General features: G+C 40.9%; 1 protein-coding gene across 2 annotated transcripts in view; it reads left to right on the forward strand.

Moving 5' to 3' along the window:
- The window catches only part of COL5A1 (collagen type V alpha 1 chain), a 280359-nt gene that overhangs the window by 118250 nt on the left and 143264 nt on the right, over positions 1-18845 (forward strand). For both annotated transcript variants that reach the window (XM_073599596.1, XM_073599597.1), the window contains exons 9-12: positions 1078-1137; positions 6843-6884; positions 9318-9380; positions 13170-13244. In XM_073599596.1, the coding sequence (XP_073455697.1) occupies positions 1078-1137; positions 6843-6884; positions 9318-9380; positions 13170-13244 (240 nt within the window). The remainder of the gene's footprint in view (positions 1-1077; positions 1138-6842; positions 6885-9317; positions 9381-13169; positions 13245-18845) is intronic.

The raw sequence follows: 18845 nt of genomic DNA on the forward strand, positions 1-18845 counted from the left end.
GGGAGGTCCTAATATCTGATAAGCAGAAATATTTGCCCTATCTATCCTATGGGGAGCACTGGGTGATTGCACCGATTGAAATTGGATTGACACATTTTCAAGTTCACTTTATGGATTTATAGTTGGAATTTTGGACTATTAGTTTTTCCTTTTTCCACTTTTATTCTAATTGATGGACTTTGTGCACTTTATGTAAATAAGGTTATATCTGACAGTGCAACACATTTAATTTTTAGTTTATGATGTGTACATATATGTGAGTGCTGCTGTTTTTTCACTGATTATTTGAGTGACTATTTTATATACACTTAGCGCAATATCTTTTTGCATACATCTATATCTATACATCTATACATATAGGCATTTTAGCAATATACATTGGGATCTTAGAGCCCCCATATGGCACAGCATACAATAGACAATGGCTTATATGTGGCAGACCTACTGACATAGAGCAAGGTAAGTATTGCAGAGGACTATGGGTCCTGCCCCTAGTGTGGAAGAGAGATGGATGAAGATGCCGACAGGGAGGATGAGAACCAAGGAGACCACACATTTTGGAATTATTTTATTATGCTGGTAGGTTAGTTTCTCTCTTTCTTTCTCTCTCCAGTATGGCGTAAAATGCATCTTGCCGTGGTTGTGATGTGGTAGGGGAACAAGGAGACAGCCATCTCTGTGCTATAAGTTTACGAGCAGGGAAAAGCACATGTATTAGTATCAGTTTAATAAAAGGTTGTACAGCGTTCTTCAGGTATGATACTCAGGAGCGCTACTTTAGGATCAAATGGTAGTGACACAGAGCTTAGTTCCTGAATAGTTTAAAAGATGCTAGATCTATACCTGTATCATTTAGGACAGCACTATATACTGTATTACATGTTAGGTTTTGGATTTAATACCACTTTAAAGATATGTGAAAGAGACTGGACTGAGTAGAGAGTGCCCTTGGGAGCCAGCCTGAATCTTAACACTTATGTGAATTGCACTGTAAATAATTTTTTTCGGACAGTAAGACAGGCCTTGAGATTCATTGTTTTGATTGCTATCTGTATGACATCATAGTGTATTTTGCAGATTTCTGGAGGTGCTCGGGGTGAGAAGGGACAGAAAGGGGAGCCAGCCATCATTGAACCTGTAAGTCTCCTACTTATTTCTTTTTTTTTTAAGTTCATAATAACTAAAATAATATTTGCCAACCTGGCAACTTGTTTCACAAGGGGTCCATACACGCCATTCTGGTACAGTTATGCATGTGTGTTTCAGTAAGGCAGCCTGTTCATTTGAAGGGGTTGCCTAATGCACTAAAACGCACCAATAAGGTGCATGTACCATTTCTGGTAGAACACTACAATGCAGTACACATTAGTCTTTCAGCAAGATCCATAGATGTTCTCATCTAATCTGGCTGCACACATTCTGGTTGTACATTGTCCTTTAGGTTAGGTATTGCCAGTGCCCACCATAACAATCTATTCAATTTACATCCAGTCAGGTATGCCCTTGCACTACATAGTTTGTTAGTACAATAGGAATGTCTTAAGACCGAATGTTGGGTTTTCCTACTGATTTTGTTCAAATTATAGTATGTAAAGTGAAAATATTTAAAGCCTGTTTTTATATTGACAACATTGTAGATTCACAATGAATACAGTGACAGGAGACAAAAATATATTATAAATTATTATTATATTATTATATTATCATTATTATATATTACTATAAAATATAATATATTACAACTCACAAATTGTTCATGTTGGGTTTTTGCTGGAAGTGATTGGGCTACACACACACAAACAGTACCCTCTTTTGGTCAGTATAGGTAATGCTCCTGCATTAAAGATGAAGTTGCACATCTGGTCAATGCCCATTTTGCTGTCTCTTTGCAGGTGCTTTGACAGTGGTGCCGATTTATTTCAATGGGCAGGAGCAGTGGAGGAGCGGTGTATACACTGCTCCTCCACCGCCCCAGAGATGTTGCTTGCGGGACCTCTTTTAACGTACTGCCAGCGCAGCGCCCCTCGGGCTTTCACACTGGGACTGCAGGGGAGGCATTTTACAGGCACTATTTTTAGCCCAAAAGCACCTGAAAAATGCCTCAGAGTGAAAGGGGTTTAACCTGATAAAAAAAGAACATCAGAACAGTTGCAAAGCTCTGCAGTACTGAGGAAAAAAGTGGGGGATTTGCTCTCTTTGGTAATGATGACGTTAAACCCGTATTGACGACCCCCCCAATACACACAACCCTACCACACCAATGTAAACATTCTGCTCCTGTTTGTATGTCAATAGTTTTCCCAGATGTCGGAAAGCCAAACAGCATCAGGAGAAGGATAAATATTGGCCAGGGCCCCAGATGTTTTTCTTGTGATTAGACATTGCATTCACTTAGGAGATGGTCCAGTGTTTACTGCAACTACGAGCATCTTCAAGTATTGAAGATACTGAAGATTGAAGATTGTTCTACAAGATGCTGGAGGTCCGAAATTCTCAGGGATCCTAGTCAAGCCTAGAACTTCATTATTGGAAATGGAGGGAAGGGAAATATGTCCAAAATGTATACCTCCACTGATAAAGTTCTTCTATTAATCTTGACCTTTTTCAGAATAGTAATTTCTGCAATGTGTTTGGTTGCTACTTGAGAAACATTATGAAATTAATTTGAGATGTTTTGGATACATTTGACCCAATCCAACTCCATCCAGTCCATTTAAAACTCGCCTTGTTTCCCATAATGCTGAATAAAAATAGGTTATTAAAGTGTACATATACTGTAGACAATATATTTTTTTTTTAGTTTTGGGATACAGTAGTGAATGGTTAAAACGCACAGCATTTTGTGAACTTAATAGCTGTCCCTATTGGAAGATAAACCCTAATTTCTTGTTTAGGCGATCACTTAAATTTTTTGGATTTGAAATTTTGGATTTCCCGTTGTCACCAGGACAAATGGAGAGAACAAAGTTTGTAAGAGCTAACTCCTCCACAATCTAGCAAACTACCATCTGTGCTCAATTGTAAAAGGATACCCTATTATGCATTCAAGTCCAAAAAAAGAGCATCTAAATGGAATTTAGCCTTGCATCCCTCTCCTGAATGGGAAATCCTTGGTGAACATTAAAAATAAAACAAGCAGGAAGCACACCACTGTAATATATATTCCTCAATAAAATGTTATTCCATAAAATAATATACTCACAAGAAAACTAGGTAAGCTTGGGTATCATAAACCCAATGTATTTGACCAACAGACATAGCTTTGTGGCTGCCAGAAAGTGACTTGTCAACATGAACACATCCTCTTCATCTGAATTTACTCACAGTGGACCCTCAAATTTGAGGTTGTATTCATGCTGGCAATTTACGTCCTGACAGTCAGGCTGCTATGCCTGTTGGCTAAAGATACATTGGATTTATGATGCTCACGCTTACCAAGTTTTCTTAGTTAGTATATTACTGTTACGCATGTTTTATTGATTAATGTTTCACCATGCGGGTGCGCTCTGTTAGCACCCAATCAGGTGCAAGGAAATTAAAAAAAAAAAATTTTTGTTTGCACATGATTGGATGATGGATATCAGCAAAGCTTTACTACATTTTACTAAGCTCTGGGGAAAATGAGTGCACCTACACTTACAAAGTGCAGTCTATTTGCCTTTAGTAAATCCACCCCATAGTGTGCAACTGTCTGTCCGATGCTGCATCTGTCCTCCGTTGGCTCTAAGACTTAGAACGGAGCAATCAAACACTGGTGATCGCTCGGTTCTCAGAGCTCTGTGAGCAGAGAGCTGGTGACTGTAAGGCACCGCTGTCTGCTTTGCCCCCCCCCCCCCCCACTGGAACGCTTAGCTGTGGAGGAGGCAGGAGCGGCTGAGTGGCTGAGCGAGGTGCGAGTCCAGGGTCGTGGGAGGACCCCAATCATATTGTTGCGATCTTTCCCCAGGCTGGACTGGCTCTGTGATGTCAGCCAACAGCGGGCTTCAGCCCATTGTCTGCTGAAAACGGATCACAGGAGTGCAGAATTGACAGCGCTTCTGTGATCCACAGGGGAAGTACAGCCAAATGTGCTTTGCCTGTACTTCTCCTTTAAGTAAAAGCTGCAGTACATTCGCTGAACCCCACCCCTTCAGTGTCCACAGAAAGCACAGTAGGACGGCTCTCTCGCCTCCAATGTGCTAGATTGCCCTGTTTGAGCAGACTACAGCTGGCTAGCATGTCTTGGAGATTGCTGAGAATTCTCAGTGACAGATCTGCCCCTATCAGCCGCTATGGCAGCAGGGAGGTACACAATTATTGACTGAGGGATTCTCTGCTAAAACTCAGCCATATATATGTCCTGCCACCCACAGAGGAGACGCACATCACACACTGAAATTTTTACTCCATAGTTCCAGTGGAAGGTCAGAGATTTCTGATCTATCGAAGATTTTGTGGGAATTGAAACTATAGCGAGAGGAATTTTTTTTAACTTGCCAGATGTATTTATAGCAAGGAGCAATAATATGAAAAATGAAGTGACCCATAACACCCAAACATCAACGTACTGGAGCCAGATCAAGCTAGACATTGCATGGATTAACTAACAACTTTCATAGGTGTAAATTATAAAAATATAATAACAAAAACTGAGAACTGCCAACTGAGACCTTGGACTTCTTGTTGACTGATGCTTCTGAGATAATTCACAGTTCAATAATGGGCACAAATAACTGCTGTTGACATCATTCTAACCTGCTTTTAAGCTGTATCAAACTATTTAAAGCTGCTTTTGCATTCCTATTTGCTTGTTAGGGAAGAGAAGCAGCTCAGAAGCGAACAAAAGCCAGCCGACACGAGCCCTAAGAGTAAAACATATTAGGAATAAGGGCACCGGCGTTGCAATTTTTCTAACTGCTTACACAGAATCCACACACTGACACACAGTGGGGTGGGTTTACTAAAGGCAAATAGACTGTGCACTCTACTAGTGCAGTTGCGCTAATTTTTTTTTAAGTAAATTTCAATGTGGTAAAGCTTAACTTTGTAAAGAATACCCAATCAGGTTCAAGGAAAACAATGTGCTTGCACATGATTGGATGATGGAAATCAGCAGAGCTTTACCACATTTAATAAGCTCTGGAGAAACTGAGTGCAACTCAACTACACTTGCAAAGTGCACAGTCTATTTGTCTTTAGTAAATGAACCCCGGTGTTAGTTTCCTAATATAAGCATACATAAAATACTGGCTCAACTTGGTACGTATGTCATTTAATGTCAGTTTTGTACAAAATTAATGTTGGAGTTTAATTAGTGTTCAATGTTGCCTTACGGAATACTTTAAGTTTTCAGAAGTTATGCAAAATCTGGTGCAACTGTGCATGGTAGCCAATCAGCTTCTCACTTCAGCTTCTTTGACAATAAAAAATGGAAGTTGATTGGCTTCTATGCAGAGCTGCACTAGATTTCTCACTCTCCAGTTATAGTAAATCGACCCCAAAGAATTTTCAAACCATTTCCTTTGCTCTAGGCTGGCTGTAGATGGCCCAAGATAAACACAAAAGGAGGTAGATCATCTCACCAGAATGTACAGGCTTCGGCCTTCTTTTTGTACATGGGTAACAGGAAGTGGCAGGTAGCAAAAGAAGAAAGTGGAAGTGTCAACCTTTTTTTTGCTTTGCTTTGCTAACCTCAGATACCCTGACAGGTGGTAAAAACCTCAGTTGCACTACATCACCGACCGCAGCTACCAAATTGTATGGAGTGCAACATTCTACAGTATATACCACAAAGGGCACGGCAGTCATAGATGGACCTGTGGTGGGGTTATGGATGTTAAAGAAGATACAGCATGCTTCATTTATGCACAAAATGGTTTCCTTATCTATAATGGCATTTTAGAACAGCACACAGATAAAAACTCGCTCTTTCTGCTTGATGAAACTTTCTAATAAAGGTTGCTGGTTACATCTCAAAGTTTCCACAAACATTTGAGGGATATTATAAGACAGTGCAGAGTGTAATGATTAAGTGTGCAGGGCTTTAGAAAAGAGCCAATTAGGGAAGATCCACTTTACCCCTCACTTTCCAAGGCTAATATACGTCCATCCACTGCTTATACAAGTGTTGGTTCTCAGCGGACTCCTCCAGGACAGCACTGATAAACGAAACATGGATGTTTATATCCATGACTTGCAGCTTTACCATAACAGCAGCTTGCTGTTTTTATTAAAAGGATCGAGGCCTAAGCTAAACAGGATCACAGCAGATGAATGAGGAGTTGAAGTCTGTAGCAAATTTGTGGAACTGGGCAATCAAATTTCGTTATTGTAGTGATCTGACTACCAATGAATAATTACCAATTGTTCGCTTTTGGTTGCAGCAGTGTGAAAACTGTCATTGCTATTTGTAATACTTTTGGAATAAGCTAATAAATGTCGTATCTTGTGTATGCACATTGTGGAGCAGATTGGTTTATGTCTGCGGTATGAGGAACAGGGAAGCTGCAGGTTTCCGCACTGTGTGTGAATACTAATCTGAACACTGAGATTTGTTCATGTTTCTCTTCAGTACACTGCAGTATAATACACAGCAGGAAATAATCTGCTTTACATCAACATTTCAGAGTGACTGACTGTCTTATCCCCTCTTCCCATCGCTTTGTACAACCCTGAAAATCGACTAATCTCATAATTACAATGCAGATTGTCATAGCAGTCCCAAAAATGCTAATAATAGAGATATTGGCTTAGGGGGGCTTATAGAAGAAAACCACTTCAAGATGTCATCAGTGAGGCAGATGGTGGGTAGTGGTGCACCTGTGATGAACTTGTGTCACTTATGTCTTGATTTTTCATTCCAGGGAATGCTGATTGAAGGCCCACCCGGTCCAGAGGGCCCAGCAGTAAGTTTCTTTGTTCCTGTGTCTTACTTCCTACATAGTTTACACATAAAATACCAGAACTACTTTCTTAACACAGAAATTATTTACATGTCATGACTTCCATCCACAAGAGGTTTTTTTCCTCAGCAGTACAACAATACAAATGATTCTCCCATGTCCCCTGTATGGCTATTTGTATATCCATAACCGTGGAGCTATTTTAGCCAAGATTTAGCCTAAATATTGACCTATTTATTTAAATGTCCATCCGGAGCCACTGGTGCATGGAAGTGATACAGCTTTACGATAGGCCATTTATCCACATGTTCATCCAGAGGCGCTAGTTTATAGCAGAGTAACAGCTAAAATATAGAGCCATTTAACCAACTTTCAATCCAGGGCTGTTGGTTTATACCAAAGATACATCTAAAATCTAGAACCATTTATTCAACTGTCTTTTCAGAACTGTTTTATAGCCCAGATAAAACCCTAAATATATAGTCATTAACCACTTCCCGCCCGGCCCATAGCAGATGACGGCCGGGCGGTGGTTCAGTTATCCTGACTGGGCGTCATATGACGTCCAGCAGGATAACATGCCGGCGTGCATCGCGGCGATCGGTGGATCGGTGTGTCAGTCTGACACACCGCTACACCGATCTTGGTAAAGAGCCTCCGGCGTAGGCTCTTTACCACGTGATCAGCCGTGTCCAATCACGGCTGATCACGATGTCAATAGGAAGAGCCGTTGATCGGCTCTTCCTCACTCGCGTCTGACAGACGCGAGTAGAGGAGAGCCGATCGGCGGCTCTCCTGACAGGGGGGGTCTGCGCTGATTGTTTATCAGCGCAGCCCCCCCTCAGATCACCACACTGGACCACCAGGGACAGCCACTAGGACCACCAGGGAAGGGGCAACATGTGGATGGCCAGGTATGTACCCCATGGCCATCCACATGCGCCCAGTGTGCCCAGTCAGTGCCCAATCTGTGCCAATCAGTGCCCACAAATGGGCACTGATTGGCACCATTATGTTGCAGTGATGCCCAGCAATGCCACCCTTAGGGGCATCACTGCAAACAATCAGTGTCATCAGTGCCACCCATCAGTGTCCATCGGTGCCACCTGTCAGTGCCCATCAGTGCCCACCTATCAGTGCCCATCCGAGCCCATCTGTGCCAACTATCAGTGCCACCCATAACTACCCATCAATGCCACCTACGAGTGCCCATCAATGCCACCTACGAGTGCCCATCAGTGCCGCCTATGAGTGCCCATCGGTGCCACCTATGAGTGCCCATCAGTGCCGCATACCAGTGCCACCTATCAGTGCCCATCAGTGCCACCCATCAGTGCCGCCTATCAGTGCCCATCATCAGTGCCCGTCAGTGCCACCTCATCGGTGCCACCTCATTGGTGCCACCTCATCGTTGCCCATCAGTGCCGCTGTATCAGTGCCCGTCAGTGCAGCCATATCAGTGCCCGTCATTGAAGAAAAAAACGTACTTATTTACAAAAATTTTTAACAGAAACAAAGAAAAATTTGTTTTTTTTTCAAAATTTTCGGTCTTTTTTTATTTGTTGCTCAAAAAATAAAAACCGCAGAGGTGATCAAATACCACCAAAAGAAAGCTCTATTTGTGGGAACAAAATGATACAAAATTTGTTTGGGTACAGTGTTACATGACCGTGCAATTGTCATTCAAATTGCGACAGCGCTGAAAGCTGAAAATTGGCCTGGGCGGGAAGGTGTCTAAGTGCCTGGTATTGAAGTGGTTAATCCAAGTGCTCATCCAGAACCACTGGTTAATGAATCAGACATGGCCTATATTTAGGACCATTTAACTAACTTTCCATCCATACCCATTGGTTTATAGCCTAGATAAAGCCTAAATATTTATTCAACATTTCATCCAAAGCTCCTGGCACAGACGCAGTTTAAATTTAGAGCCATTTATCCAACTGACCACTTACGGCCTCTGGTTATAAACCCCGATACAGCTTAAATGTAGAGCAATTTCTTTAACTGTCCATCCAGAACTTATGGTTTATAGCCCAGATACAGCCTAAATCATAGTGATTTATCCAACTACCTATCAAAAACTATGTTAAAGAGCTCAGGTTTAAATATAGATCCAATTGTTTATCCAAAACTTCTAGTTGACAGTGCATCCTAAATATAGAGTGATTTTTCAACCCACCCATAGAGAACCCTAGATACAGCCAGATTATAGATTCATTTTCAGCTGTCCATCCAAAACGCATGATCTTTAGTTCAGATACAACCTCAGTATGCTTGCAGTTGATCTGCCTTACTGTATGCAGATGTCCCTCTAGTAAGTTTTTGATGATTCCGCAATACTACTTACTAATAGACATTCTTTGTTCCTGTGTCAGAGATTTTGTTCTAATTAATCTTATGATAGTGAATACATTTTTTTTTGCTTTCCTGCAGGGATATCCTGGTCCTCCTGGAACCTCAGGTCCCCCTGGTCCATCTGGTGATCCTGGTGAGAGGGTATGTACCAACCTCATATTGCATTATGAGTATATTTACCAGCAAGTAAAGGAGCAGAACCTGGCCAGTCAGTACACCTAGAATGGCAATTATGGATGGCCTATAGAGGTTAAATTACCCATTGCTTTTATATTTTTCTGGAATGCTAGTGGTGAGTTGTCTGCTTCAACCCTCTTCAAAGTCACATCCAGAGTCCCAGAGATATTACAACCTAAAGGGTGTGTCAGCTGATAGAGCAACTATGTCAGAGAAGGAGCCTTCAGGAAAGAAAACCAATGAGTGGCTTCTTCCTTCTTCCTTCACATCACTATGTGCAAGAAATACAATGGTAAAATATTTAATGTATATCACATTTATGTCATACATCTCTGGTAATACACCACAATATGTGGTCCTGCCATAGTATTCAGAGCTAGGTGTGGCTGGTTAGAATGGAGAATTATAAACTTTAGTAATTCCCCACCAAAAAACACACATTATTTTTGCATCTCATACAAATATATATCAGTTTATTCAGCTTATTCACTGAACATGTGTAATAAGCAAACAATTACCGTAAGTGCAATGTGCAGTGACCCTGGCAACCAAAGTCACTTTTTCTAAATTTTATTGAATGTTTTAGGTAAAATTACAACTCACATTGGAGCCCCTTGTGTCTTTCTTTCCTTAAAATTTAGCAGATTTTTAACATTCTTAGCACCAATTCAAATTAGGTTTGTTCTATAATTGTCCATAGAATTTTAATTCATTTCTGAAATTCTCAATGTTCACATGCAAAAACTTTGAAATTCACTAATACACTTCACACTTTGCCTACCACTACAGATGCAGATTCTAGGAGCACTGAGTTTAGGTGTCTGTTCCTCTTCACCCATTAATTGAAGAAATTGGGGACCTATTTCTGTGTAACACATATTTGTGTAATAGCAGTGATACAATGTAACAAACATGACTGTCAGGATAATAATTTGCCTTCGGCAACTTGTGCAACGTTCTGATTCCGTGAGGAGAGATGACGGCCATACAGGAGACGAATTATGTTAGTTTTCCCAGTAGAGCTTAGCAGAAACACATGACATCATCCGTTACTACTTCTCCATCTGGATTTTATTATAGGAGCAAGAGTTGCTTGCAGGGCGGTTCTGTAAGCCAAAGCCGGGAGACTCTGGGGAATTGTAGAATGAGACGTCAGAAATTATGTAACCCCTTCCTGAACACAATGAGTTCACTCTGCCAATGAGAGGTCATTTTGTGTGTGTGTGTAGTTATTCACATTTATATAATGCCCATAGGTATTAAAAATTTGGGGAAGCGTCAAAATTGTAAAATGATGTAATGTAACAGACACTGAAACAGTAGGTAGGAAGGTCTTGCCCACACGAGTGATAATGAGCAAATCCTATTTATAAAAAGGAGCAGCCGGATATCCACACAGGTGAGAGAATAGGCCGGGGCTATAAGGATGACAGATTGGGTAGCTGAGAAATTGGGGTTTGTTTTTAGTGTTTACATGAGTATAATCCAATAAATGTTTTCTAGCGCGGTTTAAAGTGCAAAGGCTAATCTCTAAACAGTATAGCTGACATTACCCATCAGATTTTGTCTTTTTCGATATCAGACAAAAGTACTCGCATATCTGGTTTGCTCTGATTTATGGTATGTGGCACATAGTCACTGCAAACAAAACAAAAAAATTAAAATAAAAAAACAGACCTGTACATCCATATCCAATAAACATCCAACCACTGTATGCTATCTGCCAGCTTCCTTTCTCTTGAATGGATATCATGCACTACTCTTTGAGCTAACAGATGATGTCAGCTTGGGATGGCGAATGCTCAGTGCAGGGATCTCTCATACTTTTCCCAGCTGTCTGTCCTGGCTACAATACAGACAAACAAGAAACATTTTTTTTTTGGGGGGGGGGGGCGGAAAACAACCCCCCCCTCCCCCACCAGGGCCGCACCTACCCCAACCAGGTCGTGGGCGGCTTTGGCAGCTTCCTCGGCTTCTGCTCCCGGCCAATCCGGTTTTAAAACCCTCTTCCTGTCCTCATTGGCCAGGAGGAGAAGCAGGAAGACAATAGCGAATGGCTCAGGCTCCAATCACATGCTTAAAAAAAATCTTGTAGAAATCAATGCGCCCTGCATGGAGATTAGGGGCCGGCGCATGGAGATTAGGGGCCGGAGCATAGAGATTAGGGGGGTGGCGGTCCTTATGGACCGGCCGCCACTGATATGATATGCATTCAAAGTAGAGGCCAGGCATTACCTCCTCTTGCTTCTTGCTACGCCTATGCTTTGTACACTAAGCTTTAAGTTGGTCCATTTAATCCAGAAGGGTTGGCCTTTGTCACACTGTTTACTCATTAACTGGCAAAAAACCACCTAAGCATGGATTGTTTTCATTCTATGTCAGCATCTTGTGATCCATGTAAATGCACATTAACATATTCTTCTGCTGATTATTGCTGAACTACCTTGCCCGACGTGTCTTTTCCCCATTTTTACTGGAAAACTTGGTGCTGTTCTTGTATAGACTGCCATCTCTGCCAGAAGTAGCTATTAATCCCCCCCTTGATAAGACACCACTAGCAGTATCTAGGTACTCTACCCCTGCTAGCATAATCATGAGCACTTGAATGAGCTGTGCTTGCCATAGGGCAGTTGATTCACGTTCACACCTGCACAAGCAACTGTCCTGATTTTTAATATGCTCGTGATTAACATACTTAGTGATATTAGTGCTACTGGATCTCCCAGCGTCCCTGTTCCCCTGCCTTCACTCAAGACCCCTTTCTAAGGCGTCTTACACGGTGAGCAGGGCAGATAGCCATACAGTAAGCTCAGAGTCACTGTGACTGCTGGAATTACCTGTACAAGCTTTTCTCATCACTCCCTGTAAGTGTAACGGAGCTTTACTTAGAATTCCATAAAACAGTTTATAGTTCTGGTTCACTCTGATCCTGTTTCTCTGTTCATAAATTGTGGACCAGAGGTGTTTTTTTGCTATGCATAGACTAAAATCAAGTTGCTGAGGAACAAACATCTCAGGTCTGCTGTACCTCATTTCTCTCAAGTCTCTCAAGTCTCTGCAGTGATTCTGGCTCATAGAATTCAGGGTCACTTGCTGCATTTCCAGAGATGAATCGGGTTAATTTGCAAAGCAAAATAAGATGGATAAACTAACAAAGCAACAGAAGCTTTGCATTATGCATGATCATTTTAGTGCTATTATTTTATTAAGATGACCATTAAGGCTATTAGGGTGTGTAAAATACTCACCCCGCATGTCTGCCTAATAATGCACTTATGAAGTAATGAGAAATCTGGAATATTAATATAGCCAGCAAACGCAAGGCATTTCGATACTGATTAAAATTAAGTCACAGAAAGAGTCAAGGCAGAAGAAAAAAAAGGAAGATTATATTTTTGACAAGATATTAGTTGGAATGTCTGCCCATCCCAAAATGATATTGCAGTTACAGATGGGTAAAAGTATTTTAAACAGTTACTGTCTTTTTAGATGTCTTGAAGTCTGCCTCTTCCATTGTGGTAGCTCACTACTCTTGCTGCATTCTTTATGAAATTAAGTGAATGGTAATTTACAAGGGGAGAGTGAGAGATATGGCAACAGAAAGAAGCTGAGCTGGGAATTTTGATAAAGAGGCTTCTCTAGTGAAGTACCTGAAATGTTTATAAGCCATGAGTCATAAAAAAAGATATAATATTATTGAAATATAAAAAGTTGTTAATTTATTGATGACCTGAATATCCTCTCACCCTGCAGGGACCACCTGGCCGACCAGGACTTCCTGGAGCTGACGGTTTAGCAGGACCTCCCGGTACCATGCTCATGTTGCCTGTAAGTACATTGAGCATCTCTATATTTTCGAGCCCACGAGGAACATGTTGTAGTTATATGTTATCTATGTAATGAGTGCTTTACTTTAGCATAACTAGGAGTATAATTGGGTGTTTTTGAAAACATCTCAAATCTGAAGGAAAAAATTTGTGCTAAAGTACAAAATCCTCACGGTGGCACTTGTATTTGTGATGGTAGACTGAACTCCATAAGTGGGTTGAAAGCCTAAATTCAGCAACTTACTAGCATGGGGCAGAGTAAACAAACGTGCTTAATTATCCATGTTCTGCACTTAATACTTTCTCTATAAAGAGGTGCTGCAAGATACAAGGGCAACATTTCGACTTCTTTTATTTTGGACATTTTTTGGCATTAAATTAGCAAATTGTATTATGTTGGCATGATTATTCATGTTCTAACAGTCCAACAGTGTAAAGTGGTTTGTGCATAATAGCCATAACAGACCACATGGCTGCTATAGGGCTTGAGGTTGGACAGGGTTCATTAGGGAGGCTGTTAAGAAAAATAAACTGTGACGTTTCTATTAAAGAAGGACTGAAGTTACACATCAGGACTTTATCTAGTCACAGTTCCCCTCAGTGCAGTTAGAAGCTTTTGCTTATGTGTCTTTGCAGTGTAGATGTATTGCCCTGGATTCCCTTTAAAAGAGAAGTATGGCCAAAGCTTGTTTGGTCATGCTTCTCATGTGGGTCACAGGGGTGCCTTACTTTTGCACTACTGTGACTCAGAATCAGCAGGCTAAAGTCTGCTGTTGGCTGACGTCACAGAATCGCTCTAATTTCTGTATGTATCCAAACAATAATGTTGGGATCCACCCAGATACCTGACTGGTAGCTGGCTCATCCTCTCAGCATTAAGCCCTAATGCAGTCAAAAATTGCAGAGTTTCTCCCCTGCTAAAATCATAAAGAACAGCTGAGGTTTGTAGCTGTACAAAAATCTGAGAGTTAATAGATGTTTGTATTACAGTTATAGATACATTGTGTGAAAAAGAATCAATAATGTTGTCATAATATAAAATATCATGATGTTTTTTATTATTGTTATTATTATTATTACTATTATTGGCACTACAACTATATATTTTTTTCAAAGCTCTGGTCCCTAGTAGTCTGACTATTCTGCTGTCATTCTTTGTTTTAGCTGCTACAGAGAGAAGAATTAGGTGGTGGGGGGTGGGCCTTATCAAAATTTTACCATGGGGCCCTATGATTTATAGTTAAGCTACTGGGTTAGTTGTGAAATCATTAGACTGAACAGTTGAGGTGGAGTAAAGCAATGGATTAGCTGAAAGTTTTTCCATTTTGTAAAGATTGCTGCTTGTGCCGATTGAACGTGACGGTTCCAAAGGTAGGTGATGCTTGCCAAACTCACAGTGAGGGCTGGATGTGTTAGCTGATTAAATAGATGTGAAAATCGATCTTTATTTAAACACATGCTAGCAAAGAATCAATGTACAACTTCATAGCCATCTGTGGCATCAGCTATCAGTACAGCGTTGCTGTAGATATTGTGGTAGAGTCCATGGTGGTTTGGTGTGAGTATGGGTCCGGAGCCTTGAGATGAAGATGGGTGACAATTTTTATGTTTAAATTGTTGTCAATATTGTGCTAATGGTGTCCCTGTGGGTCATCTGCATACCAGGTAGGCAGCTTCCATACACCGAAGATTACCACAATCACCTCCGGTTGTAAAGGCAATATAGATGTGGAATTAAAGTGCTAAACCAAAGTATTTGAGTCCAAGATGAAGTTTATTTCAAACATGAATTACCGTAGGTACAAAGTGCAACATGTTTCAGGGGTCAAACATCACCCCTTCATTAGAGCTTAAGGAGATATGGGATCAAAATGTGAGGGCTCAAGAAGAGACTTGTGTTTTCATATCATTGGGTTTACACAGCTATAGGGAGACATTCAGCAACTGGTTTCTTTCCTTGCCCTTTCTTTTTATCAAGCCTGTCTCTAGCAGCACTACCTTTCAAACCATGATTACACATTCTGTGCTTTTCACAATAGCTGCCAATAAATCCTTTTTTCTTTTTGCTTTTTTAAAATATTTTTTATTTAGTTAAACCATTAAATTGCCCAGATCTGTTTGGTTGGTTTTTGTGATTATAAACTGGTTAAGATTGCCACAAAAGTGCCAGCTGTGTGTTCATTATTAGGGTGGCATAAATTAGTGGTAAAAATGGATTTAGCATACAATGGGTATAGAAAATAAACATCTTTAAAATAATCACATTTTGTTGCCTTGCAGCCTGAAATGAAGACAGACACAGTTTTATTTTATCCCGCTGTATTTACTCATAACATCCAAGTGAAAAAAATAACACCAACATGTCAGAATTTTTTTTTTTCAAAAACAGAATCACTGAGTTGGAAAAAGGATCACCCTAGTGTGCCAGTATTTTGTTGAACCGCCTTTTGCTTTAATTACAGCCTTACACATCTAGACTTTGCAATATTTGCCCACGTTTGTGGACTGCAGTCTTCAAGTCATTCCACAGATTTTCAAAGGGGCTTAAGTTTGAGTCCTGACTAGGCCATGCACGACATTCACCTTTTTCTCCTTCAACCACTGTGTGGTCATTTCTGCTGTGTGTTTTGGGTCATTGTCATGTTGGAAGGCAAACCTTCTTTCTAATGACAACTTTCTGGCAAAGGGCAGCATATTTGATGGTATTTTGCCCCATCCATTTTTCTTTCTATCCTGGCAAGTGCGCCAGTCCCTGCTGCAGAGAAACATCCCCATTACAGGATATTACCAACTCCATGCTTTACTGTAGGAATGGTGTTATTTGGATGGTGAGCTGTATTGGATTTCTGCCAGACTAATCATTTGGTGTTGAGGTCAAATAATGCAATATTAGTCTCATCTGACCATAACACCTTTTTCCATGTGGCCTCAGAATCTTTAAGGTGTGTTTTGGCAATGCTCAGTCGTGCATGTGACCTTTCTTGAGGAGTGGCTTTTTTCTTGCAACCCTCCCATACTGTACAAGACACATTTGTGAAGAATTAGTGATTTCATTGTCACATGCACACAATGACCACTCTGTCATAAATTTCTGCAACTGCTTCAGAGTTGCTGTAAGCCTCTTGGTAGGCTGACCAGTTTCCTCCTGGCTGTGTCATCCAGTTTGGAGCGACGCCCTGAACCAGGGAGGGTCTGTATTGTACCAAATACCTTCCACTTCCTAATAATAAACTTCTCTGTGCTTTTAGGCATTGATAAAGCCTTTAAAAATGTTTTGTATCCATCTCCTGACTTGTGCCTATCCACAACTTTATCTCGGAGATCTTATGACAGTGCCGTGCCACCCATAGTTGATTGTTTGCTTCAGTTGCACCACCAGGGACTGAAATGCTCCAGGAAAGTGCTTTTCATTCTGGGCTAACCAAAATGACCACAGTTGAAAGTCAAACGGCTTTGTGTGCCATTGAGAGGGTGATTATCTACATCTGATTCTGTTTACAAGTCAATTTTAGGAGGGGGGTGATCCTTTTTCCAACTTGGTGATTCTGTTTTTGAATTTTTCAAAACACATTCTGACATGTTGGTGTTATATCTTTCACTTGGATGTTATATGTTGCACTAGTAAATACAGCCGGATAAAACAAAATTGTTCCTGTCTTCATTTCAGGCTGCAAAGCAACAAAATGTGAATATTTAAAGGAGGGGGGTTCTTTTCTATACCCACTTTATGTGTACATTGGAATTTTTTTTTTTGGTTCAAAGTGTTTGCAGGTGTTCCCATTTAAAATAAACATTTGTAGAAAGAAATATGGGTCTTCTATGGCTGATATGCCGTTATCAAAATGTTAGTTACACAGCTATCATGTTAATGTGGTGTCTTCTATACTTCTCAAATTTTTGGCCCTAAACAAAAGCAGATACGTTGCGCCGACTTCACTGACCACATGTTTGATTTGGGTCAGTGACTCAGAAAAAATGAAAGTTATTTGACTAGCAAAGACAGACTCCATATTTCTATCAGAGGTCTCTCCTAGTCCCCAATGCAGATCCCCCCATCCCTCCTTTCGGCTTGGTTGTTTGCTTTGACTGCCAGCGCCCTAGCATACTGACCTTATTGCCCCACCTCCAGCATTTACAGGAGGACTCAATTTCCTCCATCTAGACCTGCTCCTCTTCCCAGCCTGCGCCCTGGTGTTCTGCCACCTTCAAACATGGATGTAAGAAGGGACTCTTCTGGGCACACCTAGATATAAGAGGGAGGGGCACTGATATGAACTTGTGAATAGAAAGGGGGACTTTTCTGAGTACTCAAGGATGTAAGAGGGGACTCTGCTGGCCCCTCCAGGATGAAAGGGGGGACTGCTGAGCACTCCTGGTTGTAAGGGGAGACTTATTCATTTACATTTTATTCCTTCAATCTTTTTTAATACAGATTTTTTTTTTTCAGCACACAAATATATGCATAATATACAATGTGGCCCTCTGAAAATACTGAACATTTTGGAGACCCCCTTCTCTATAGGTACTGCTTGAGCCACAAGGGGGAGTTATGAGTCAAATTTTGCTTTAGCCAACTCTGCATCACCTTGCCAAGATCTGGTCCCTGGAGAAAAACTATTAAAGGAAACGTATACTGAGAGAAGTGTGAAAGGTGTCATTGCTGGCCCCCTTCTGTAAATTCAACGTATCTGGCTGTCTCTGATCTTGAATAAACATACAGAAATAGATGATCAGATAGTCAGAACTCCTGATCTGCATCCTTGTTTCAGGTCATTGCCTCAGAAATGATTGAAGATGCAGGATCTGCATGATGGCCGAGCAACAAACATTTTAAGATGAAGACTGCAGCAATAGCAGTCTTCATATTCCCTCAGTTCAGATTTTCTTTAAGAAGCTCTCATTAGGAACTCCGTGCAGCTGGAACAGGGCTCTGGTGCTGCAGTAATCCTTCTGATATGAATGTGATTTATCTATTATTCAATACGCAGCAATTTCATGCAGCCTTGATAGGGCCTTTTAAGCAAGAATAAATCTAGCTGCCATTTTAAAAGTGAATGGTTTCTATACAGCATGAAAGCTGTGCAAGAAGGAGAGGGGGAAGAGAACATAAAAAACATCCCATCGACTTGCTTGTAGTCAACAAAATGGTGTTTATATAACATGGAATAAAATTCAGATTGCTTGTTATAAAAGCAGATAACTGCTGTGAGTTATGAGAGACAGAATAGGCCAGGCTCTGTGTATACCAGGGTGAAGCTACTCATCCCTGCCACTTGCAGAACGTGTCTTTCTGTCAGTGCTCATCTGCTGAAATAATGCAATTTGGTACATCGAGCCATGCTGAATAACAATGTACCTTTAAAAGACCCTGTTGCCAGACCATTCATTTCAACAACAATCTATCGATAAAATGATATATGCATTTAACATATAGGTGTGTTATTTACTTGTAAAAGATTACCTTGTGTAGACAAGGTGCCGCCATCATGGATGTGTTGTCAGCAAGTGCAGCAGACTCAAAGCTGTCACTCAAGTGACATGCTATAATATTTCTCCTCGCTTCTTCCCCAACAGCTACCAATTGTTATGGGAAGGTGGGGGG

The sequence above is a fragment of the Aquarana catesbeiana genome, linkage group LG09 (genome assembly GCF_042186555.1).
Source record: "Aquarana catesbeiana isolate 2022-GZ linkage group LG09, ASM4218655v1, whole genome shotgun sequence".
Taxonomy (NCBI): Eukaryota; Metazoa; Chordata; class Amphibia; order Anura; family Ranidae; genus Aquarana; species Aquarana catesbeiana.